The sequence below is a fragment of the Cyrtonyx montezumae genome, unplaced genomic scaffold (assembly GCF_038088225.1).
Source record: "Cyrtonyx montezumae isolate F1298 unplaced genomic scaffold, pur_monq_1.0 scaffold_1, whole genome shotgun sequence".
Taxonomy (NCBI): Eukaryota; Metazoa; Chordata; class Aves; order Galliformes; family Odontophoridae; genus Cyrtonyx; species Cyrtonyx montezumae.
Window position 1 is genome coordinate 20,602,591 of NW_027071825.1, and position 25,042 is coordinate 20,627,632.

At 50.7% G+C, this 25,042-nt stretch overlaps 2 protein-coding genes across 3 annotated transcripts; both read right to left on the reverse strand.

The window, feature by feature from the left end:
• Positions 1-1,628: 1,628 nt before the first annotated feature.
• Positions 1,629-15,178, reverse strand: LHX9 (LIM homeobox 9). 2 transcript variants are annotated; one of them, XM_065746614.1, is made up of 6 exons: positions 14,950-15,178; positions 13,855-13,973; positions 12,146-12,348; positions 10,990-11,345; positions 6,008-6,210; positions 4,637-4,894 (listed from the first exon to the last, which is right to left on the reverse strand). In XM_065746614.1, the coding sequence occupies exons 1-6, from the start codon at positions 15,176-15,178 to the stop codon at positions 4,637-4,639; spliced, it is 1,368 nt and encodes a 455-aa protein (XP_065602686.1). The 2 variants fall into 2 exon arrangements, with proteins under 2 accessions (XP_065602694.1, XP_065602686.1); XM_065746622.1 differs by lacking the exons at positions 4,637-4,894; positions 14,950-15,178 and adding an exon at positions 1,629-1,685 and having other exon boundaries at positions 13,855-14,028.
• A 6,594-nt stretch (positions 15,179-21,772) lies between these two features.
• Positions 21,773-24,262, reverse strand: CUNH1orf53 (chromosome unknown C1orf53 homolog; the record flags this gene model as incomplete). Its single annotated transcript, XM_065745934.1, has 3 exons — positions 21,773-21,997; positions 23,287-23,388; positions 23,906-24,262. Coding segments are annotated over 3 exons (534 nt in total), but the record flags the coding sequence as incomplete, so codon positions are not given.
• Positions 24,263-25,042: the final 780 nt, after the last annotated feature.

Here is a 25,042-nt window from a genome sequence, read left to right on the forward strand (position 1 = left end):
ATGCACATAAGGCTCGGTTTAAGAATTTCACAGTATACTTAAATATCTGATCAAGCTGATTTGAATTAAGTCCTCCATGTTAACCTTTTTCAACAGAACTTTACAACAGACTATAAAACTGTTGTTTAAGCAATACTTCCCATAATTGCCACCAATAAATGATACCTTTTTATTGCTGTTAGAACACTCTTGGTTACCAGTTTCCAGAGATCGCTGCAGTAATCTGTGTGTAACTTTGTGTTATGCTGTTAATAATAATTGTATGGTTTTCTTTTTAGAATCCAGAAACTGGAAGAGTTTAAGAAAACATGCAAGATGCTGAGGATACAGGTAAGTGAAATATTTAATGTCCATCATTCATAAAAGTTACATTGTTTACATAGGGTTCATTAGTATATAATAAAAATGTCATCTTAATGAAAGATTTTCTGGCTAGTTTTTATATGTTAATTTGTTTAACATACGCTTTGGCTATACAGCTAAATAGGAATATATTTTAAAAAATCTTTCTGCAAATAGTTGCTTAACGCCTACAAAACCTCATTACTAATAATTGGTTATTGTTGCACTTGCTTGTCAGCTTGTAAAAATCATCTGTGTTTTAGACTGGGAATCTTAGGAGCAACTATTTGTAATGTACTTGCTCGTTGCATAGTGACCATGTAAACAGCTCAGGGATCCACAAATTATATCCATTCTAAGAGTCATTGAGGGTTTTACATACTGCTCACGCTTTCGTATATTGATGAAGGATCTGGGGGCTGCTTTACTGCTGATGCTGATGGGATTTTTTAAAAGAACACGTCAGTTTTATACAACAGGTTAAAAAAATAAAAGGTAAACACCAAAGGAAATACTTTTTGCAGTGTAACAGTATTGCTACCTCATTCTTTTTGATGCTATATATATATAACATTTCGGAACTGCGCTGTACTGCTTCTTCTCAAAAGAAAAGTTTAAATTATCTGGAACAATTAGCTAAGTGTTTACATAAAGTTAACTATGTTTGCATCAAATAAAATGTTTATTAATGAAAGCTATTATACAAGAAACATCAAAGAGAAATTCATCATACAGAAATGTACACTATATGTGACAGATGGAAAAGTGCATGCAGATTTGTCTCATTAAAAAAAAAAAAGGATTCAGAAACAATAGTACTAAAGTTACTGGGTTTTGATTCCTATGACTTCGAATGAGTGAAAAGTTCTCTTTGAATTTACAAAAATCCATTTAACAGATATGACTAGTACACATTAGCAAGCAAGTGGAATGAATGCACTCAGATTTTATTTTACAAGTACTTGTGCTTGACAAATGTGATATTTTTAAAGAAAAGTTTTCTTCAAATATGGGCTGGGTAGATTGCTGCCAGGTTGCTCTGGTTTTATACATAGTTTCTCTAAATTTGTTTTTAATACCACACAATTTGTTGAAGCCTTCAGTTCTGTTAATTAGACACCATAAAATAACATATGTTTTGTTAACATTCAGGAAATGACATCAAGTCTTTTATTTTTATTTTTTGGCTTGATAGATTTTTAAATGTATGATTATCATAACCTAATATTGTCTTTGTCTTCACTGCAGTGGATTTCCGATCAAACTTTTCCCCTTCTTTTAATACTTTAGGGAATTTTCAAACGTCGGGATGTTTGGCTGTAATGCCCCATGATTTGTTCTCCCTGAAAGAAATCATAGTGACAATTTATTAAACTACAGAGCAACCTGGCTTTTCAGGGTCTGCAATTCTAGTTTGTGTTCAATATACCTAGCATTAAATCTTGCTTCATTTCATCATATTATTTAGGTTATATTCGTCATGCAATTACTTTAGCTGCTAGCTTTCTGGCTTTTTTAGAAGTCAGTGACGGGGTTTCCATATCAAATCAGTGGGGCATTACTTGGCATGATCAAGAAAGGGGGGTAAGAGGCTAACATCTAAATTGCACCAGCAGTAGCGTATACATTGAATAGGAAGAAATCAAAAGCCTAAGAAGGAACTGTATTTTAGAGTATTTAAAAGGCCGGATTTCCGTGTTCAATACCAATTGTTCGCAGGTACCGTAAAAGCAAAGAGACACACCGGAACGTGTAGGCTTTAAATTAAAAAGTAATAATAATAAAAAACTGATGGGAAATAATACTCCTTAGATTCAAAATGGTTTATTCACACAAATTTAATAGGATATATCACAATTGTTTGGTCCATAAATATTTAGGGGAAATAGTTTCTATACAATGCATTTATCAATAAACAAAGAAACATGGACAATTTTGCTAGACCACTTACTGTACTATAAACACGAAGCTCAATATATAAGATTATTGGATTTATCAACTATATCTGAAAGAGTGCACAACTGCTTTCTATGACATGTTTGTCCCCTCTAACAGGATACACCATAAAAAGAGTTTCAGAAATAAGAGGTAAAACAGTACAAAACTAGTGAGGTGTCAAAAGGGCTTAAAACAGTTAATTTAACAAACAACACATATATCCTGATTTTTCACAAACTTACTCCCAAGGTATATCATAAGGCACATAGTAGAACTGAGTTTTAATTAGTCTACTTAATAAAGTAGATCTCTAGTACCATATATTGTTCTGTCAAAGAACAAAATTTATAAGTATCAATATTTTTACCTGTAAAAGTGTATTAATAAAGATCTCAGCCTTACCAAGGTTGTTTGGTCTGGTTAGTGGTAAATGCCCATAAGATAATAGAAATAGGAAAAGTCAAGATTTAATATCCGTAGAAGATGATAACCATACTTGCTAAATATATAATGGCAAACACACCTTTCTTCTATTACAGTGTTAACATCTCTTCCATCATCTTTTTTTAAAAATAAGCTACTTTTCTGTGCTAATTTTCTAAAAACCCTGAGCAAAAATTACAATAATGCACTTTAATGTGGGCAGTGAACTGTCAATATGTAACCACACATTTATACAGCCAAAAAGGACACCTTTAAAATATATTAAATAGCCACTTTGACCACCAAAAAAGAGATTTGATGGTGTCTAAAAAGTGGGGTATATGTGCAAAGTTATTCTTAACAATCCACTAAAAGCAAGACATAGATCTTGACTGGTTTTTGTTCGGTTTTGTTTCTGAGACTCTCCACAATCTAATTGGTGTTCAACTACAATAAGAGGATACAAATGAACATTCACCACTGCCCAGACCATTCAGACTTTTAGCTTAAATAAAATTAAAAAAAAAGAAAGTTTGCTATTGTAAACTAAGAAATATATTGAGATCAGCATCCACAAGGCTTCTGAGTTTATCTGCTTTAAAATTATCCACTGCCAATTCCCAGTTTCATAAGAATTTTCGCTAGCATTTTTTTCTTTTTATACAAAGTTAAAAAAAAGGTAAAACGTATGTTAAAATAGCAAGGAACTGAAGATTTTAAGTTTGTGTGTTAAACAAAGAGTGATACAATCTCAGGAAACGGCTACAGTAAATTCCAAGTAGTAATGAATAAATTGTACTAAAATCATGTTCCTTAAACATCTTAATAAATTATATTTTGCTTATTTCCATTTCCCTGAAAAACTGTGATTTAGCAAAAGCTTCTTTTAACAGTGCACGTGCTTGTGCATCATTGGAAATCATTTTTGTGCTCACTGAAGTAGCTGGACGATCCCCTGTTTGCTTTAACAGTATGGCATCAAGGCAGCAGCACACTGCCCTCTTTTTGTTCTGTAATTTAATTCCGAATCGGTGCTGTTTGACTGCAGAGCAGAATGAAAACCCCTCCCTGCACAATATGTCAGATCGGAGGGACTCCCACCTTGAGCTGTTGGTCTGCTCTAACAATACCTTTACAGCAGCGAGCTCATTCTGGACCACTTCCCATCCTTGCCCTCCTTAACTCACAGAGGTGAGCTGGGGGACCCACAGCCTCAGCTGTGCTCAACGGGTCCCATTCCAGGTCCCCAGCAGGTGCAGCCCTCACTGTGGGTCAGGTATAGGGCTGAGTGCAGGGCTGCAGGGCAGCACTCGGGGCTCCCAGTGTGCCCGGGGGGTTGGCCTTGGCACCAGCGCATTAGAAAGAAGCACTGGGACTTGCAGTCTGACTGCATCAACGATTTAATCCACGTTGCATTTATTTGTCTGCATTTAAAAAATAAGTCGTACAAAACTTTTAGATGCATTACAAAAATAAAAGGAAATCTTGGGTTCTGGAAGTGAACATACAATCGTGAAAGCAGCATTCTTTTGTCTATAGTTATACTGACTTTTATCTGGTAATCGGGGAGGGGAAAGAAACTTCTGGGCTTTGTAGTAGTAGTGGCAATCGGGTTTTTTTCAAGATTGTGGAAATAAGTAACATACAATTTTAAGAGGCACTTATTAGAATGATTCAGAACTTCTGTCGTCTGATGAATTAAAAAAAATGAGTACAATTTATCGACAATAAATGTTTGTTTATTATAGCAACATATTACTTCAAACTCATTTGCCAAGTGGCTGCAGATGCTACACATCAAGCTGTTTATTTTCCCAAATATTTTGTGGGTTTGTTATTTTGTTTAAAAAAAAAAAAAAAGGCTTGAAAATAATCAAAATAATAATAATAATAAAGAAGAAGAGTAAGAATTAAAAAAAAAAAAACGGCAATGTTAGAAAAGGTTCGTTAAGGTAGTTTGTGAGGGGCTCCCGGGTTCGTGGCTGTCCAAGTTAGAGGTCACTGATGTCACTACAGTGATAGTGGGATTGGTCAGGTCTGTTAAAGTGGTCGCAGTGCCGGGTGGAGTGAGAGCGCCGCTGTCTGCGGAGGGCGGTGCCGGAAGTGAGGTGCCGTCCGCTTTATCGACACCCCCATTCTCCTGCCGCAAAAGGTTCCTTCTGAATTTGGCTCTTGCGTTTTGAAACCAAACCTGCAAACCAATCCCAATTGATTTCTTTACCGATGCTTGTTTGTTTGTTTGTTTGTTTGTCTTTGTTCTTGCTTTTACGTCATCTTTTTGATGTTTGATTTGCGTGGCAAGTTGCCCACGTCACTCTACAGCCTGGCTTGCTGCTGGTGGTACCGGCTCGCAGGCAGGCCGTGCACAGGGCCTGTGGCCCAGGGCCAAGCCTTGGGAAATCTGCTCGCTCACTTGCCCAACACAAGCAACTTTTTGAATGCCCACTGGTGTTTGCTTCAGCTGGGAAGCTTTAGGATCAAGAATCAGAGATGAAGGCAAAGGGTGAATGAGCAGATTTTTGCTAAGGCTTAAAGTTTACTTTAATCATTTTAAGACTGACAAGGCAGGAGGAGAAACTACACCATCCCTGTCATACAGCTTGTTGATGTGGGTTATCTAGTCTTTCTTTTCTGCAAGGTTTACTGAAAGTGTTTTAGGTGATTTGTAACACAGACAAGTAATCACTGCTAATAGATTCTTCCTCCCTCGATTGCCACCCTGCACACAGCATACAACACATACCTCACTTTAACTTCACTGAGCTAGCACATATCATGGTGCAGATTTTGTTAATGTCATTTGCTGGGCTCTTTTGCAGGGAAGTGAATTTGCTATGGAGGCCCTTGGTAATAACAGGGAACTGGCTGATCCTGGAAGATCTTATTAGTCAAAGTTTGCCTCTTGTATACTGAGGATCTGCTCACTGAGGGGCCACGTTAACTGCCTCACAGGAGCCCAAGGGCTTCACCCAGTACAAATAAAATGAGTAGATTTGCTACCTCTGTCCTTAATAAGGTCAGCACATGGAGACTACGAATCCCAGGAAACCTCCCAGGTTGGTGGACTCTGGAGACGGTTTCAATATCTTGAGGATGCAACTACTTATAAATCACATTTCAGTATTTGGCTGCCTTCAGGTACTTTTGGCACTGCTGTCATGTAATACCACACCCCTCTGCACACCCACTAGGGACAGAGCTAGCAAAACTATTTATACATTGCTCTCATTACACATATGGGAAACGCTATTGACTGGCAGCGGTAGGGGAAAATTCTGTCAAGCCTGTGATGGTGGCTTCTTACCTGCAGAACTCGCTTGGTCAGGCCTGTTTTCTGGGCAAGCTGCTTGAGGTCCTTGGCATCTGGGTTGTGGTTGATAGCAAAGTAGGACTTCATGGTACGAAGCTGGTGGTGTTTGAAGGAGGTGCGCATGCGCTTTGTCTTCTGGGATGGGGGATAAGGCTGCTGGTCTCTGTCCATGTGGTCTGCCTCGTTCTCATTACAACCTGTTCAATAAACCAGGCAGTGAGTTAGCGGCCTTGCCTCATGTAGAGTAAAAGAATCAAGGTAACAATCATGGCTAATGTGCTATTTGGAGGGAGGGAAGCAAGCTGGAGAGCAAGAGAAGAAGGAAGAGCTAACATGGTGCAAGATTAAGTATAGATGTGATAATTAGATCAGACAAAAAAGTACTAGAAGATGACCTTTTCCCATACTTAAGACAAGATATGCCCCCTAGGCCTTTACCTATTAAGGGCAGGCATAGAAAGTTATCTCTCCTTTGGCATTTATTTTCAAACAAGTCTTTTCCCTGTGGTGATGGTTTTGCTTTGGGCATCCAAAGAGTCATTTGAAATTTCATTCAGATTTTGAAATCTCATTCATTGAAACACTCTTAGCTTGAGAGAAGAATAAAGGTCAAGTCAGTATTCTGAACGTTCCTAAGCCTTCCTCCAAATCACAAGTACCTTTTAAAAAGATGTGCAGCAGGAAAGTTTGTTATGACAGTTGATCAGGAAAGCAGAAAATCTGGACTTTTTTGCTGATAAAATAAATGCTTTTGGACTCTGCCTGAGAGTTTAAGTGAACTGCCTGAAAACTTTTCCTCTGTAAAGCATCTCTAGAAAGGAGTTGGTCAAGGCTTGATTCAAGCCTTCCCCCTCAATCCCAACCAGCAGCAGCTCATAGCTGGTACTGATTTATGAGATTTCTGCAAGCAACCAAGTAAATAGCGACTCCAAAATTTAAAAGACTTTCCCTGATTTCTCTGATTCAAGATTTTCAAAGCATCTGTGAAAGATTATTTTGTCCAGATTACATTTCTATGGGTGTGACTTGTACCCTAGTGTTGCAGATGTTCATGGACTTTCATGGACTTGTGGCATCACCACATCGCACTAGGAAAAGACATGACAATATTGGCATAAAAATTAAAAAAAAAAAAAAAGAAGAAGAAGAAGAAAACCACCTGTATTTTTCTTTTTGGCTTAAATAACTGGATTACTTTCAGGATACTATTTTATAGTGATAACTCACACAGAAGAAAATTGAACACAAACATAGCAAGGATGACCAAACAGCTAATTGAAAAGATTTCAGAATGTATGTAAAACTAGAAGGAGATTCATTAGCTGCTCATGTGAATTTATGAACAGCTCTTGGAGCTCAGATAGTTAGTGGATTATTTACTAGGCCAAGTTGATCCTGATTTCTCAAAAAATGGGGAGAGAGAGAAAGCAGACAATAGAGAGAGACTGATGTTGACAGAGCTAAAAACAGAGGGAAAACAACTTAAAACCAAGAGAAAATAGAAAGCTTCTTGAAGGTGTTTTCTCTTTTGAATTGTAAGACAAGTCAACATGAACAGATGCTGTTAAGACAACGCTTTGACAGAAAATCAGGTGAATATTTAATTATAGTTAGGTTTGCTTCTAGTCTTGGAAAGAAGTATATCTGCAATTTCAAACAAAGCAAAGTGACACTTCTGAAAACACCGGGAGTTGAAATTTACCTTAAAAACAATTTCAGGCTAGATTTGGATTGTATTTACTCCTTGTTTTCACAAGCCTTCAGTCAAACTGTGTGGGCAATAACTCATCATCTGCCATAAAGCAGATCATCAAAATTCAGCCCTCCAGTTCTCCATCAGACTGTTGTAAGCTGCTTGTGTGTTTCCTTTTCCTTGGATCGTTCAGATGTACAGCAGCAAAGCAAACTTCCTCACACCCCTCTGTCCTGTTTGCTGCTTTTTTTTTTTTTTAAACTGTGATTACTTTGTTTGGACTTTTATTTTCAAGAGAAAATGAGAACAGGGCTCAGAGCATCCTCAGACAAACCTTGTTCATACAATGAACAGATCCATCTCTGTTTTACATGGGTGAAACAGCATTGTGTGGCTTTGCCACATCATCCTGCAGAACTTTACACCATTGCCTGGAGAACCAGGAGAAAGCAGAAAATTAGGCAAGATATTGTTGCTTATTTCACCGCAATGGGATCAGGGAGTTGCTAATTTAATTTTGCTTTGGAAAGAGCTAGAACTGTTCACATTCCACTGCCAAGAATTTTTCAAGTGAACTTAGTTTTTCACACACGTATTTATAATGAAGCAAAGTAAACAGCTCTTTGAGCAACAGCTGTGTAAAATATTTTCCTAGGTAAATCTTCTTCACCATCTCATTTCTATATCCTGTGAGCTGTAAGTCAACACAGTTACCTCAAAATATGTATTAATTCTATGATATAAGAGGTAATACAGAGACAGCTTTGAATGTTTTAAGTACTTCTGAACAGTTTCTTCCATTTTTTTCACATTAATTCCAGACACTTTCACAAGCACGATTGACTTTAGCTCACGTTTTGAGTTATTTACTGTTGTGTTTCCACTTTACAGCTGAGAAGCAGAAATCAAACTGCTAAATAACAAGCAAAATAGAGAAGCCGTTGTAGATGAGGCAGCAGAAGCCCATTTCCCACCCTGTCCCCATGCCTAGCTCCTCCAAAACAAAACGTGTGCACAGATCTGAGCCTGATACTGGGGGCTATTTGTGAATACACAGACTTCTGTGCACAGCTCGGTGAGGTTGGTGGCTTAATCAGGGTCAGCTGCACGGGTTCGTTTTAGAAGTCTGATTTGTTTCTGTAACAGCCAGCTTTGCCAGGCCCATTCTGCCTCACTTTACCGGGGGAGGGAAGTGCTCAGTTCCCAGGAAGCCAGCAGTGGTAGGAGCACACTCCGTATGAGTGGAGTCTGCCAGCATGGAGCACATGGTCTGGACCAGACATGTGCCAGGGGCTGCAGAGTGTGAGGCTGTGTGGGGCTGTGCGGGGCTGTGCAGCAGGCTGGTACCCCTGGGAGATGGGGACATGCAAGGATGGAGTGAGGGGCAAGGATGGAAAACGCATGTAGAAAGTGGCTGCTGGTTACTGAGAGTCTTTTTTATTTCTCCTCTATGAGGAACAGTTTCATCTATTGCAACTCGTTTTCATAACTGTCAGAGGATTGCTTTCCTCCCCTTGGATCTGCAGCATAGCAGGTCAATGGGCTCAAGTTGTTTGTACCAGATGCATGCTTTGGCTGCAGGCTGTACTTTCTTGAGACCATGTAGATAAGGCTTAAAGCAAAAAATACAGCCCAACCAGATCAAATTCCTCAGCCGTCTACATTAAGTGAAAAGCATCAAATTAGTGTGTTTTAATTTGTTTGCTCTAAATTATGTGAGATCTCGATGAAGTGGGCTGTATTTTCATAGTGGGCAGAGGGTTTTAATCTCACTTTGCAGTCAGTGAATATTCCATCCCCAGGGGTAGTAATGAAGGAGACTTTCAGGACTCGCACCCAAAAACTATGATTGCCTTCACAAGTAATGTCTCTTTCGAGTACTTAAGGGATGTCTTAACATATCCACAACTTTTCTGATCCTAATTCTAACGGTAACTCATCCCTAGAAATATTTCCGTTCAGGGACCTGGGGCATTCTCGTGGACGAGTGAGAACTCGAGAGAGCACGGACCGCAAAGCGGGCAGATGGGGACCCCCCCGCCAGGGGCCGGCACTGAATGAACCGGGGCTGTGCCACAGGTTCGCTTTTCTTTAGCAGCTTTCAGGACTGATTGGAAACCGCTCCGTAGCCAGGGATTCCAATGTCATCTTCAATTAACAAGGAACAATTAGCGCAGTGATTACCCCTGCTCCAAGGCCTACGCATCAGAGGAGATGAAATAGCCTCGCACAGCCACCCCGTTCCCAGCCGCGGCCCGTCTCACAGCAGCCCCGGAGGACGTGCCGGGGAGGGCTGCAGGCTGCGCGGGGGGAGCCGGGGGCTGCTCATGAATCTCTCCGAGCAGCGGCCCGAACTGGGGCGGAGGGAGGGGGCTGAGGCCGGCGAGGAGCTTCCCCGGCCGCCTCGCCTGGGGCAGCCGCTGTCCGCTCCTCGCCCGTTGCACCCCCCCGGGGGCTGCGGTTCCTCCCCAAGCTTTTGGGGAGGCGGGGGCTTTCTGTTCGGGTTTGTCCTCGCTACTTTCGGCTTCCATCTAACGAAACTCTTCTTAAAGCGCCTGATCGCACGTAAAGCTCGCTTGCCTCCAGCCCCTAGCACGGGGTGCTCGGGCACGGCGCGGGTACTGAAGTGGCCGGAGTTAGGGAGGAAATTTAATAGTGGCCGACACTTGTTTCTTTCCTACCGTTAAGAGAGCGGAAACCGTTCCTGTTAATTGCATTTGTTAAGGCTTAGTTACGGGGAACAATATTTATTCGTTGGCCTCTTGTGCAGTTTGATTGTTTATGTGCCAGTAAACCGGGATTGTTTAGCCCGGAGAGTTCAGTGCTACGAATCGGAGACCTGCTCTGCCTGCCTGCACACCGCGCCGGCCACGTACTATATCTTTTTTCCCCTAATTTTTTTTTTTTTTTTGCCGATCTTTTTGGGCACTTATAATTTTAAACCTAAATGATGAAGTGTTTTCGTTAATGAAATACAAATAGCGGCAACGGTATATCCGAGTTTTCTACAGAGAAAGAACAGTGCGGTGTTTCTCTGCTTTTTCTGTCGTTTTTGCCTTTACTCCGGGAAGTGGCTAAGTTTGGGTATTTGACATTAATGGGCCAAGACAGCCTTTGAGGAGGCTGCTGTTAGCTTTCCTGCAAACGCTCCAGCCCTCAGAGGGCCGTTGGTTACGCGAGATCGGGCCCGGCTGAGCTCCCCTCGCACGGCCCGGCCCGGCCCAAGGGGAAGCCCGAGAGCGCTCCGCGCCGAGGGCGGGGGGAGGCCGTGTGCGCTGCCCACCTGAGTTGTAGTTGACGATGTCCACTCCCAGGGCAGGGCTCTTTCGTTTCCTGGGCCTCCCCTTCTGCACGGTGCCCGTGCCGTTGAAGTAGGGCAGGGCCAACCCTCCGCTCTTGGCTGCCAACTCGGTGTAGCTCAGCTGAGGGGGGTATTCTCCTTGCAAAAGGGACTCGAAGTGGGCCCTGCAGTAAACCAGGTTGTCCTTCATGCCAAAGTGATCGCCTGTGGTCAGAGTCTTGTTGCAGGTGGTGCAAGTGAAGCAGCTCAGGTGATAAACGGACTCCCTGGCTCTCATGACCATTTCAGAGGCTGAGATCCCAAGGTGGCAGCGGGCACATCTCTGCACGGAGAACCTTCTGAGGGAAACAAACGGTGGGCATCAACTAGAAAGGTCGAGGACGACCTCGCCCCGGCGCAGCCCGCCCCTCTCCTACCGCGGGAGGTGGCAAGGAGCCCGGGGCCGCTCACGTCCCTCCCCGCCCCGGGATGGCTCCCGCTGTCCCCGCAGGCACCCGGCACCGCGGCCGTCGGGCGAACGCTTCGCGTTTTCCGCTCGGTTGACCTATTCGCTTAGGTCGTGCGGCGTGCAAAGGCTCCCCGCCGCCAGTGCGCGGAGAGAAACGCAGGCAGGGCGAAAATGACGTGCCCCTCTCCTGTCGGTCGTTTAGAGACCAGAAAAGCCGCGGAGGAGAGAGGAAGCGGGGATCCGAGCCCTGGGGAAGCCGAAGCGTTCGAGCAAACGGTGTCAGCTCGGCTCCAGCCGGGGTCGCCTGGGGGCAGGGCGTGGGGCACGGCCCCGCACGGTGCGGGCCTCGCCGCTGCCTGCCGGCCGCTCTGCGCCGGGAAACAGCGCGGCGGTCGGAGGGAAACTTTCCGCCGGGCCGCACGCTGCGTTCCTGCGCTTCCCCGGAGCGGCGGGAGCCCGAGGCACTGCTCCTTCTCCCCTTCCCGTACCGCCACGTGCTCGGCTCCCCCGGCCGCCCGCCCCGTGGGTAATCGTGCGACACTGTTCCGAGGGGACGCGCGGATGCAATCAGGGAGTAGCTGGCGGCAAAATCTACTTTGCGAGCTTCCCGTGCGGAAGAAAAGAGCGGTTCGGTTCGTAACGCCGGGGGAGGGGACGTGATTTTGAACCCGTGAGTACTGATTTCTGTACCTGTAGTAATCCTCCTTGCAGTAAATACTGCCGTCCTTGGCAAAGCAGGTGAGTTCTGACTCCAAAGCCAGTTTACATTCACAGCACTTAAGACACCTGAGGTGCCATTGTTTGTCAACAGCCAGCAGGTAATATCTGTCTGAGATCTTCCCTCCACACCCAGCGCACAAAGCAGGCTTCTCGGGGCTCATGGGGGGCATGTTCTGCAAAACAACCACAGCGCAGGGATCAGGCACGGAGCGGGGCGGCCGTGGGGCTGCACAAAGGGACCCTCCCGGGCCCGGGCCGCCAAGTTCAGCTCACCGGACTTCAGCTTTCACGTTTATCTCATCGCATCGCTCCTAACCGCCTCGTGGCTTTGCAATACGCAAAAGCTGCTGGTTAGGCCGCAGCGAAGGGAGAAATGCCGATTCTTTGGGTTTATGAAGTTAGTCTGTTGTCTCCCCATCACTTTCACATTTAGATATCACAGTGCTCCCGAAGAACAGCGTTTTCAAGTAGAGAAACGCTGTTTTGCCGCACCAGAAGTTTATGGCACATGGTGCACACTTGCATCAATTTTCTGGTAATTTTTCCCCATGTTTAGAACAGCCTAACCCCGTGCTAGACACAACCAGCTCCTTTAAAGCAGAAATCAGAGAAAGGAGACAGGTGGCGAGGCGAGGGGCAGTGGTGGAGGGCGCTCAGCGCCCTGCCGGGCAGGGACACGGGCCGGGGTCACCCCCACCGCGCATCTCTCAGCCCGAAGCGGTGCGGGTTCCCGGGCAGCTCCGGGAGCGCCGCTCGGGACAAAGGCGGGTGGAGGAACCGCGGCAACAAAAGCTCGGCCGGGAGGCTCCGAGCAGCGCCTGCTGAGAAACGGACGGGAAAACAGCCCCGAACTTCTTGTTCTAAAGTCGCAGCTGTTTTAAAGTTGCAACTCCGCGTTCATTTTTATTTTTTTTTAATCCGAACTCGTTTCCCTCTCCCATTTTCGCAGCAATTGAAAAAGCGAGTGGAATTTACATTGCAAATTCTCACAGAACAAAGCGGGAGCTATTTAAGAGAAGGGGGAAGACCCCACGACCGAAGCGGTAAAGCGTGCTGCAGGCCGCTACTCTGCGCGCTGCTCCTCGTGCGCGGTGGGCGGAAGCCCTACCAAGTTGCGGAGAAAGGGATCCCTTTCTCCATCGGCCGTAGCGCTATTGAAAACCTCGGACCTGGCACGAGGAGGGGGAGATACTGCTAAGCGGAATAACCGGCTGGAGCTGCATTTGGAAAGAGCAGTGCCTCTGGACCGGTCCCGCACTCGAGACCAAAAATGGTTACGAACAGCGAGTGGCCGCGGGTTGCGGGTCCGTCCGAAGGCGCCGGGGGGCACGGAGCGCGCGGCTCCGCAGCCCGCCTGCAGCCCCGCTCCCATGGGCACGGCGGTCGGACCGGGGCCGCCGCCGCAGCGGCTTTACGAGCATCCCTGCTGTTATTTCAGACGTTGCCCCCTTACTCCAGAGAGCACTCGCGGCAGCAGTTGCGAGACAAATGTCTAACGGAGCCCCACAGACACAGCACCCAGCGCTACTGCAACGGCGGCGGGACGCTACGAGCGGGGCAGGGGCAGGAGCAGGGCAGGACGGGGGCGGGCAGCTTCTCCCTTCCCGGGGCCGGACCGTGCCCCGTGCGGGCCCACGCTCGCAGGGATCCCTCTCCAGGAGGGCCGGCTGCTTTCTTACCGTTTCTCGGCCGTTCATCTGTCCCCCTTTGGCCAGGCGGGACTCGGTCTTGGATCTCCTCTCCATCTCCTCCATGATTCCTTGGATGTGGCCTCCGGAGATCCCGTGGAAAAGCATGGCTGGGGGACGGAAAGGACAAGTATTTTCTTCTGCTCTGCACCCCACTATTTCCATATACAGACCCCAGAGTCTTTAGATCATCCAAAATGTTTACACCGAGGCGCACGGCACAGGGAGGGAGGTTGCAATAGGAGCTTCTCTTTGCTCAAGCACCGAGGGCTTCCTGAAGGTGTGCGGAAAACAAACAAGGGGAAGAAAACGTAATAATAATTAGTTTGAAAAATCAAAGAAGAAAAGCGAGCTAAAGGATCTGTTACTGTTCTGAAGAGCCGGGGCTCCTAACCGGAGAGACTCGGATGTGGGGCAGCAGAACCGGTCGGGAGAGGATATAGTTTTGAATACAAAGAAAGCAAAAAGAAGTGCTATTTTCAAGCAGTCCCTGGTTGCTTTAAAGTTCCCAGTGCCTGTAGGTTGGATTTGGGACTGCTGCCTTCCGGAGCTCTGTCCAATTTGTTAAGAGACTAAAGCCAGCCCATTTTTGATAATTTAGTAGGAGGAGTTCTCTCCCTTGAGCTGCCACTGATTTTTATTCAGACAACAAAGACCTGTCATACTCCTCTCAACCCCTAGTGATGGGCAAGCAGTGACAAACATCGCAGCCGGGCCTGTGGGTGGGGTGGGCTTTATTACCTCCCCCAAACGCCGAGTCCCGCGAGGCGGCGGCGGGGCCGGACTCCCCGGGGCCGCTCCGTGCAGCGGGGACTTCGCGCTCCCGGGATCGAGGCTCAGGGGGCGGCGGGAGACGGGGGCTCCGCTCGGGTCCCGAACGGCCCTCGGGCACAGCCAGCCCCGCCGGCGGCAGTGAGGGCCCCGCGAGACCCCCGCCCTCAGCCGAAACGGGACGTCACCTCCCCCCCGTCCCTCGCCCCTCCGGCCGCGAGCGGTCATTGTGCGCAGGGGTCCGAGCTGCGCATTCCTTCCTGGCTAATCTCTCTCCTGCTCCCCCTCCCCTCCTCTCCCCTTTTTCCTACTTACTTTTCACACCGCTCTTCCTTGCCTTTCCCTGGAACAGCTGCCGGCTGTTTCCTGACACCTCGATCCCTACCGAAGGATCTTCCTGGCGGCGGCTCCGCGCTCCCCGCTCCCTGGGGGACGCTGCACACCGAGCCCCAGCGCGGCTGCTGGAAGGAGTGCCCCAGCCCCCACTTCCTCTGCAAGGCGTCCCAGAGCCATCCTCGGGGGCTCCTCGAGTCACCTCTTCCATGTAACCCAAGATCCAGGCAGCCAGTTTCCTCCCTTCTCTTTCTCCCTAAGTAGCTAAAATTAATGTTATTTGCAGATTGAATGTTGCTACATTCCTCCGAGTGCCAGAATACAGCTCATAAAACACAATTTCACACAAAGATGAAGTCAATCAAGTGAAATAAGCCGGGATTTTTTTTTTCTCTGTTGGCACACTAGACCCCGGACAGCAGGGCTGCTATTTACTGTAAGTAATGTAATTAGCCCTTTTGGATGGAAATCAATGCGTTGTATGTGTGTGTGTGTTTTAATAAGAGAGTAATAGCTATAAAATCGACGAAGCTCAAAGGAGTGAGGGAATCTCCCTGAAAACGGGCAGAAACCCCCACAAGCCGTGGAGTCCCACAGAGCAGTCCCGGTCAAAGATGAAAAGGGGAAGAAAAAAAAATAAGAAGAAAAAGGAAAAGAAAGGGGAAAAAAAGTGTGGAGGAGGAGGGAGGAGGGAGAGATGGGCTTTCCTTAGAGAAAACAAGTCAATTAGCACAATGAGCCATCAGGAAAAAATAAAGGAGGTGATTCGAGCCGGGGGCCGGGAGCCATTCCGGGCCCCCTCCCTCGCGGTGCCCTGCTGCCCGGCGGTCGAGCCAAGCCGGGCCGGGCAACGCAGCCACTTCGTGGAGCAGGGGCGGCCCGGGCAGAAGGAGAGAGCGGGGAGAGCTGGCGGCCGGCTCCGGGGAGAGGGCTGGGAGCCCTCGGGAGCACTCGCCCCGCGCACGGCGTCCGGCTGCGCGCAGCCCTGCGCCTGCCCGGAGGGTGCTGCGGTGCTCGCAGCATCTCTTCTAGAGACAAGTTTAGTTTTAGTCATTGCGGTGAAATCTTTCTACTGTGGTGGCACGTTCAGAGTTTGGGTTGGTTTGCTTTTCTAGTGTTTTTTGTTTGTTTGTTGATTTGCTTTCCTCTGAACGAAATGTTCCTTTATTCCTGTCCAGCTATTTTGGAGGCGATCGCTGCCCCTGCCTCAGAGCAGAGAGCAGTTTCGCCTTGGCACCGCACTTCCCCCCGCGCCGCACAACGCAAGCCGCGCTCGCTGGTGCCGAAGAGGGGCACCCCGAACCCCGTCCTCTCTGCGCGGTCCCTCCGTGTCCCTGCCGGGCCGGGCGCTCGGGGCAGCGCCGTGCTGCAGGTGCGGGGCCGAGCACCGCTCCCCACCAGCACGGAGCCCGTCGGTGCCGCGTTGCCACCTCTGCTCGGGCTCGACGGCGCCGTTAGGAATAATTGGGCAGGCTCAGAAGCAAAGTCAGGAGCGACGGAACCTCCTCCAGGCGGGCGCGCTTAATTAATGAGAGGGCCCTTCCCTTCTGCTCCGTCAGGTACCGTTAGGGATCCGCCGCTCCACTAGCGGAGGCCGGAGGTTTCTAAAGCACTTACTGATTAACGTGCTGCTTACCTAAAGGGACACGAAAAGTTTGTTGCTATCATCAGACGTGACTTCTCCGTTTCCGAAGGCCCGCGGCAGCTCACGGTACACCCGGCTCTCCGTCCTGGCACCGCTCCGCTGCGGGCGGGTGGTGGGGGTGCCCCGGGGCCGGGCTCTGCTGGGGCTGCTGCCCTTCGAGCGGGGGAGGAGAGCCCGCAGCGGGGCGTCTAAAGCCCAAATCGAGCTCTTCATCCCCTACGAAGCCACTCGCATTAGCACTTGGCCTCCGAACGCAGTTTCTCGTCGCGGGGTGCCGCGGCACTTTGGGAAGACATCAGCTGGGCAGTGTTCGAGGCGTTTCAGGCAGTGCCCGCTCTTTCCTTTCCTTAAGTACGTGCTCGGCCTTCGCAAAACTCCCGAACAGTGGGGTCGGGGGGTTCGGCCGTGGGACCCTGCAGCCCGCAGTAGCCCGCAGCGGCACGGCCCGCCCTCCCCGGCCTGACTTTGCCATCAGCCGCTCCCCCCCCCCCCCCCCCCCCGCAGTCCCCATGCGCTCCGGGCGGGCTGCGGCACGCGATGCCGGGTCCGCTCCGCTATAGAGCTCTCATTCTTCTCGGCCACGGGCTCCAGGGTAAAGCCTATTACAGCGTGAACGATCCTGCGCTCAGTTCGGCGGATTTAGGACAACGTCTACATGCAAATTAATAATTGACCAGCAATAATTAGAAGAGAGGGGAGGACACAGAGGCAGGGAGGGAGCAGGGGACAGAAGGAGTTTGATTCAGCCCTCCCCGCTGCGGGCAGCGCCAGGAGCACGGCCGCGGGGGGGGCACCGGGCTCGGATCCGCTCGGGCACCTGAGCCCCGCAGGCACTGCCCGGCTCATCGCGTCCGGGGGATCCTAGCACACAAACGGCGGCAGCGAATGGCGGTGCTGCTGGGCGCTCAGAGCCGGCTCTGGCTTCAACACCCTATCGCTATTTTCTGCTCTGCCAGTTCGTTGCGGGGCACGGGGCTACTGTCGGTCGGCCTTACCGCCCTGTGGAGTCCGCGGCTAGGACAAGAGTGCGCACAGAGACGCAGTTTGAGTCGAGTCGCATCTCTCGGTGTGGTGGTAGCAAATGTAGCTAAGGTTGCTTTCTGCATTTAAATTGATTGCTCTCTCTATAAAAATATAATCTCGGTATTGTTTTAAATTCCACTCTGGTGCCCATAACATCTTTTACCGCCACCGCCTCTCTCCAGCCCCGCACCCGCAGGGCAGAGCCGCTCGGGGTCACCGCACCTCTGCCCCCGGCCGGGCCGGCGCTGCTCGGGCACGTGCGGGGCTGCGCTACCCGCACGGAGCATCACAGCGAGAAAAGCGAAGCTCGGTGCGCCCGATAATCTGAAAACACGTGCATTAAGCCACGTATTCACTTGTGGAAGGAGATGATATTGAAATAAACGACCGCGATGTGCTTAGAACGGCTGTGCCAGGGACGCGTCCCCACGGCCAGGCGGCCGCGAGCAGGGCGGCGGATCGCGGCGTGCACAGCGGCACCGCTCACCGCGACGGAGCGCAGCCGGCAGCTCCTCGGCGCCTTGACGACAACCCCCACCGATTGCGCGCTCCGACTGTATTTTACACAGTACCCTATTTTGCTGCTTTTGGAAAGGATGCTCCTAAAGGCTACGTTCACAGACAGGTGAGGGGAGCCCTTCCGTGGGAAGGAAAAAAAAAAAAAAGATGAGAAAGCAAAAGAAATAAAGAGCTCCGTTCCGTATTTATTACACAGAATGTCTCGGACTTCCCAGGCTGTTGTTTTTCTCCAGATTAAAACACCCGCACCGAATGCTGACTGCGAACACACCTGGGGGAGCGACCATTCTGGGCTGTTGGTTTTTAAAAAACAACACGACGGCAAAGGGACACCCGCAATTGGCATCGTGAGCTCTGAACTGCCGCACCGCTCACAGGGGCTCACGCAAGACCTTACCTTGCGACCTTTGGAGCTTCTTCCCAAATTGTGCCCTCCTTTATGAGCGGCGAGGGCTGGGGTCTGGGTGGGAAGAGGCGCGGTGCTCAGTCGAGAGATGGAGGTGGGTCCTTGTTCCTGGCGGAGGATCCCTATGTTAATTAAAATAAACAAGCTGCTGCGTGGAAGGATTGTTTCCTTCTCCCCCTCTAGTCTCTCCCCCCCTCGCTACATCGCCTCTGATACGGAATTGACGCGAATTTCTCACCCTTGACCCCCGCAGCACACACGTATACCTGCCTTTTCTTTGCTGCCTGCTTCAAAATATTTATTTCGAAACAAGACAAACAAATATGAATAAAAAGAATGAATGAAAACAAACCGGGTCCCACCTCTCAGCTTTGGCCGCTTTGCTGGGTTTTCCTGCTTAGCTGTCTCAGCTCCTCGGTAATCGGGTGAGGTGTTAATGGGAGCTGGTTGTAAATAAAACTAATAAAGCAAAGAGCATATTAGGAAATTAAAAAAAGGCGAGGGCTGAGAGGCTGCTAAAAATATTGCAGCGAGCGGAGCGGTTCCCCATCGTGTCGCTTGGTTCGTTCTGTGCTTATTCACAGCTGAGCAGCGAACCCCGTGTTGTTGCCATCTCTCCGCATTTTTTTTTTTCCCGAGTCGTGCAGAACCAGCCGCGGACTGCAGCAACCCTTCCCACTTCTACAAAAAGCGACTCGCAAATGGAGTCGCTAAACAGCAAACTTCAGCCTGATCTGATGTGATATGATATACGTACTCGCGGAGCAACCTCGCTTTGCCAAACCCGATGAAATTGTGAGTTGTCATGCAATACTACGCAGTCAAACCTGGGATAATTGAAAAAGTGAACCCAATTTAACCCATTAGAATAAAATCAGATGCCAAGTTGAATCGGAATCACTGCTTCTTAGGTGACAGGACTGATGACAATTGATCCACCGACTCAAAACAACAGAAAAATAGAGGCTCGAGGCTCGCGTTTGCCACCCGGAGCCGCTCTCCCCGCGGTGTGATGCCCGCCCGGCCTTCCCCGGGGCTTTCTCTGAGCTCCTGCGACAGTCTCAGCTCCTCTCCCCTGAGCCGTGTGACCGTCAGGTCGACGTGCCCAGCTTGGTGATCTATTCATATAAAAAGAAAAGGGAGGGGGAGGGAGTGAGGGGGGAAAGAAGGAAAGCCGGCAAGGGATGCTAATGATCTGCCCACGGAAGGGAACCGGGCGGCGGGCGCAGGCAGCGCTCCGCTTTCGGGAAGCAGCAAGCGGGACCCCGCCGGGAGCCGCGCCCGGAGCCCGCTCCGCCCCGCGGGCAGCACAGGGGTCCCGCGGAACGGCAGCGCGCCCGGAGAAGCGCTCGGGGAAGTGTCGGGAGGGGAGGGCAGTGCTGCTGGCGGGAGGAGCGCGGAGAAAGCCCCGCAGGGCGGGCGCTGAGCGCAGGTGACATAGGGTGCGCTGTGCCGCCTGCGGGACCGGGCCGGTTTGATCCCTCGGTACATCGCTCCTCAGCGGGAAGTTTAAGCCCGGGCGGCCCTAGGGATAGAGCAGCCCGGGCTGGCGGCGGGGCGGTTGTTGCGTGGCGGCTCGGTGCCCGGTCCCGCTCCCTGCAGCGCCCGAGGCGTCGCCCCTCTCCTGGCTGCAGGGGCACGGGCCGAGCTGCGGGAGAGCCACCTGCTGCCAGAGCTGTGCCCGCAGCTACAAAGCCCCTCGCCGAAGGGTCCCGCAGGCGGCAGGAAGCGGTCCCGGGGCGCCGAGAGCCGCGGTCTGTCCCCGCCGCCCGCTGCGGGCACGGCCCGGGCTGCGCCGGCCCCGCGTTCCCGCACAGCCCCCCACCGTCCCCAGGACTTCGGGCTCGCCCTGCTCGGCTAACACGGCCGGGACAGACTTCAGCTCTAAAACGCGCTTCTTTCCCGTCTGACGGATGTTCATATAAAAACGAAATCCATTTATATGTGTTCTGTTACCAGAAGGCTGCGCTGACGTTCAAATGATCTAAATCTTAGCATCTGGAAGCCTGTACGAGCATCTTTTTGGAATAGGCTTCGAGACATTTCGTTCAACCGGAGACGAGGAGGGAGCAAAATGGGGCACCGAGCAACTGACAATAGTTTCCAGCCCAAACGAAACCGCCTGCTTCATCTGAAAGTACGCAGATGAAAACTGCCTCTCCGCGCAGCGCGGCGCCTCGTGTCCCCCGTCCCGTTCCGTAGCGGCCCCGGGACGCCGCCGCCACGTCGGGGCAGCGGGCTGGGACCGCTCGGGGCCGGGCTCCTCCGCGGCTCTCTGGGCGCCGCCGCCCATCAGCACCGCGGCGGAACGCGTCCGGGTGCCGCTCGGTCGGAGAGCTGATGCGGGGGGGATGCTGTGCCAGGCGGCAAGCGCAGCAGCGCAGATAGCAGTGGCTGCGGTAGGAAACAGAGGGGCTGGCGTGTGTGCGGAACAAAGGCGGAGGAGCTCCCGCTGAAGGTCCGTCCAACGCGCAGGAGGGCTCGGCACCTCCCGGCTGCTCGTAGATCTCTGTAGCGTACTTTACACTTCGTATTATGCTTACAAACAGAACACTTTTGTCTTCCAAAGCCTTTTACAAACTTGGACACCGATCAGATCGACGTTCAATCAAATACAAAGAATGTAAATTATGCAGGAACCCAGGCCAATCTGCCCAGCCGGTCCTCCTCCCATCCTCATCTCAGGGCGGGCGCTCAGCCCAGTGCGGGTGTGTGGGGGAGCCCCGGGGCTGCTCTGGGTCAGACCCAGCTGGAAGCGCGGCCCGGCCCGGTCTGCTTCGCAGCACCCGGCAGGGACACGGCATCCTCGGGGAGCTGCGGGCCAGGCTTAGCCCTCGGGGCAGATTGCCCTGCACGGCAGCTGTCCAGGGGAGCGCCGCCCACATGGGGCAAAGCACACAGCACAGGATCATCGTCCCCTGACCCCTCCAAAAAACAACCAGAACTCCAAAACCTACCCAAATCCGCAATATTTCTTCCACGTAGCATCACCTACAATAGTGATGTTAAATACACCTTAAGGATGTAAATTATTGCGTACACCTGAAGTATGTAAATTATTGCATACACCTGCTTTCTCAGTTTCTTTCTAAGTGAAATTCATTGTATGACCAGACAATCTAAAAATTGATAAACCCTTACTCGTAGTGCAAAAAGAAAAAAAAAGGGCAGGGGTGATCAGTGATGCTGCACCAAAACACACGCACACACGGTTCAGTCTGTGCTTTATTGCAATGAAGGTGCATTCGGGGTGTGGTGGCAGGCACGGTGTGGGGCAGTGTCCTGGCAGCAGCAGCTACACAGAGCTATGAGGTGTGCACAGGTCCTGCAGCCATTCTCACAGAGCACAAGGACGTCCATGGTCACACATAGAAAAAAGAGTTGAAGCGCTTCTTTCTTGACTGGTCTTTTACATTAACTTGCTCGTATGGACACTGCTGAAGAAATAAAACAAGCCATTATTGCATCACTTAGTAGTCAGCATGGAAAAGCCCGGCCCTGCTTATGGTTAACAGGAATTGTTAATGATATATAAATCATTTGATCTATTGTGCCCTCCAGACTAAAAGGAAAATAATGGCAACCCCAAGCAAATGGTCCTAATTAGCGTCCAAGAAACCACTTCCTAAATGTATCCTTCCAACTCATTCCAGTTTGACTGTCCAGAACAATCTTCAGTTCTTAAACTTCTTTATTTTGTATGTTACTACAGAATTGCTGTGCATACCAGAGCTCCCAGAACAGCTCAGCTGAGAGCACAGCACGGCACCAGGGGCACAGGGGGGATAGTAACTACGTCCTGATCAGTTGAAACTCCCTGCCCCCAAAGCATTGCATCCTGTCAGCTCCCTTATAGGAAGCAAGAGATTTCATTGAAGAAACAAGTCTTTTCCACTTGGGCAGCAACTTTAAAAGGGAAAAGCTAAAAGCAGAGCCATGATCAGCTGTGCATATTTGTGCTGTGTATCACATGCGCTCACCCCCTTTTCCCACAGCTTTCAGTGGGATCTTTAGGTTAAATGCACCGTGGCTGGTCCCGTAGGTACCGCATCCTGCGTGGTACCCACATGAAGGCTCAGGCACAGCTGTAATGTGAGCCTGGTAGGGGATGACTGTGGCCTTGTCTGCTCTGGAAGCGACAGGACTGGTGTTCCTTGGACGTATGGAGCACGAATCAGCAGTTCTCATCAGATGGAGTCCTGGATCTTATTGCTTAGTGACATCCACCCACTGTTCTACCAAATCCCGCATCTTTTGTCACTTCTCAATCTTGCTACAGAACATAACTTCTAAAGTTTTAAGCACTGTTCTGGAAAACAGAGCTATCTTTGAGACAAATCCCACCTCACTGTCTCTGAGAAGGGAATGCTTGCTGGACACAGGGTTTGTGACACACTGGTTCTTCTCCTTGGCTAATGGACTTGTGAAAGGGAACAGAACTTCCACAAACCAACAGTCAGTTAAATACCTCCTGTACAGCGCACTTCATGCCATCTCAAAGAGATAAAAGTAAATGGGAAATGCTTCAATATTTCATTTTATGAAAATCTGCCAATGACCTTCCCTGCACTTAACATGCCTGAGTCCTACTCCAAGGCCAGGCAGGACACACAAGATGTGTTGCCAACTCCTGCTGCCCCAGCACTAACCATGTACAAGTCACAGGGTCATGCTCAGGTGGGATGGGGGGGGGGGGGGGGGGAGGGGGGCACAGCCTCATACTCACGTGTCTGCACGCAGAGCCGCAGCATTTACCTCTCTGCAAGTGGGCGGCCTCGGTGAACACCTGGTATCCCGTGGCTGGGTCCACATAGGTCAGCCGGCCCGCCTGGGGACAGAAACACATCTCAGCCCGGAGGGCATCCAGATCCCCGAGGTCCCGCACTGCACGCGGGTCGGGTACCGGGCGCGCTTCCACTTCAGCCGCTTTCCCTTTCCGCACTATTTTCACTTCTCTTCCCAAATTCCAGCTTCTCGCACTTTACTAGCAAACCATCTCACGCACTTATCGGGCAGCATCTGACATCTTTCACCGCGTAAGAGCTCCTCGATCCGCAGCCACGCCCGCCCCGCTCCGAGCTCCGGGCCCCGCGCCGCACGCTCCCGCGGGCAGAGCTCCCGGGGCCGGCTGCCGCTGCTGCCGCTGCTGCCGCTGCCCGCAGCCGGCCGTGCTGCACGCGGGAGGCCCCGGAGCGGCGCGGGGCGGACGCGGAGCCCCCGCGGCGTCTGCGCGGCGCTGCCGGGAGGGCGGCTCCTTCCCGGGGACAGCGCTCGGCTCGGGCCCGGCACCCCTCTCGGCCTCCCTCAGCCCCCCCGCCCCCCCCCCGGCGCGGCCCTGCTCTCACCGCAGCCGCCTCCCGGTGCAGCTCCACGATGCGCCTCTCCAGCGGCGTCAGCTGCGGGGCCCGGGGCTGACCCGGAGGCGGCGGGCGGGCGGCGGCGGCCGCGGCGCTGCGAGCGGCTCCCGTGGCGGCTCCGTGGCCGGGCCGGGCCCTCTGCGACGGCCGCCGTGCGCTTCCGGGCCCGGGGCAGGCGGGCGGGGGCCGGGCCCGAGCGCTGTCTGTGCCCGGCGGGTGGCAGCTGCGAGGAACGCGTGACCTCGTCGGCCGCGGCGCGGGCAGCGCTGGCGGCAGTGTGTCCTTGTGCCCCTGCGTTTGGGTAACATTTACAGGTGGACGGTCACATCGTTCCCGTTCCGTGTTTCAGCGCGGTCTCAGGTTGCACGTGGTGTTTGAGTTCAGTGACGTGCTCTCGCCTTTCACACCCCTCTTCGTACTTTCAGCCGAGTCACCACCAAGTGCTTGCCATTTCCCTAGTCTCCTTGGCTCTGACCCTGGTTTCACCGAGCCCCTTTCCTCTGGCCACTGTCTCCGAAGAGCGGAGTGCAAACCGGCAGCGCAGGAGCCTGGTGCAGCATTTCCCCCCTTGCACCTTTTGCTCAGCCTTCTCCAGATGTGTCCTACTTCTCCAGCCTCGAGGTGCACCAGCTCCCTTCTTGCTTCCTCAACCACTTCTTTTACAGGCAGTGCCTTTTTTCTCCCTTTTTTGTCCTTTCCAGACATGATAGTTCTTGGGGGGGACCCCAACACAAATTGTTGGGAAGAAAATCTGGAGATAAAGTCATGTATTCTCCTGAATCTGAGCAGTCCTACTGAAATGCAGCCATCAGAGAGTTTGGCTGCACGTACTCAGCTGGCACAGCGGGATATATGGGTACATGCAAACAGGGTTTGTTACAGTTTATGACTTGGCCGGTTCCAGATATGTTTTCCTTTGTGTGGCACAAGGCGTACGCCTGAAGCATGTTGCTTCCAGTGCACTGACTCCCCGCCAAACATGCTGCTGCTGCAGAGCAGGGGACCCAAGTGCTGCCTGAAGTCACTGTAACTACTAGTGTGACACAACAAAATATTTTTCTAATAGCCTTATCTACCTATAAAAAAAAAAAAAAAGGTTACATCTTTGTTGGCTAAAATTCTTTA

Coding starts and splice junctions, on each gene's coding strand:
- LHX9 (XM_065746614.1), bottom strand. CDS start 15,178: ATGGAAGAGGTGACTCGAGGAGCCCCCGAGGATGGCTCTGGGACGCCT. Junction 13,974..14,949: donor AAGGAAGAGCGGTGTGAAAA/GTAAGTAGGAAA, acceptor TCCGTCCCCCAG/CCATGCTTTTCCACGGGATC. Junction 11,346..12,145: donor TGCAAGGAGGATTACTACAG/GTACAGAAATCA, acceptor TGTTTCCCTCAG/AAGGTTCTCCGTGCAGAGAT.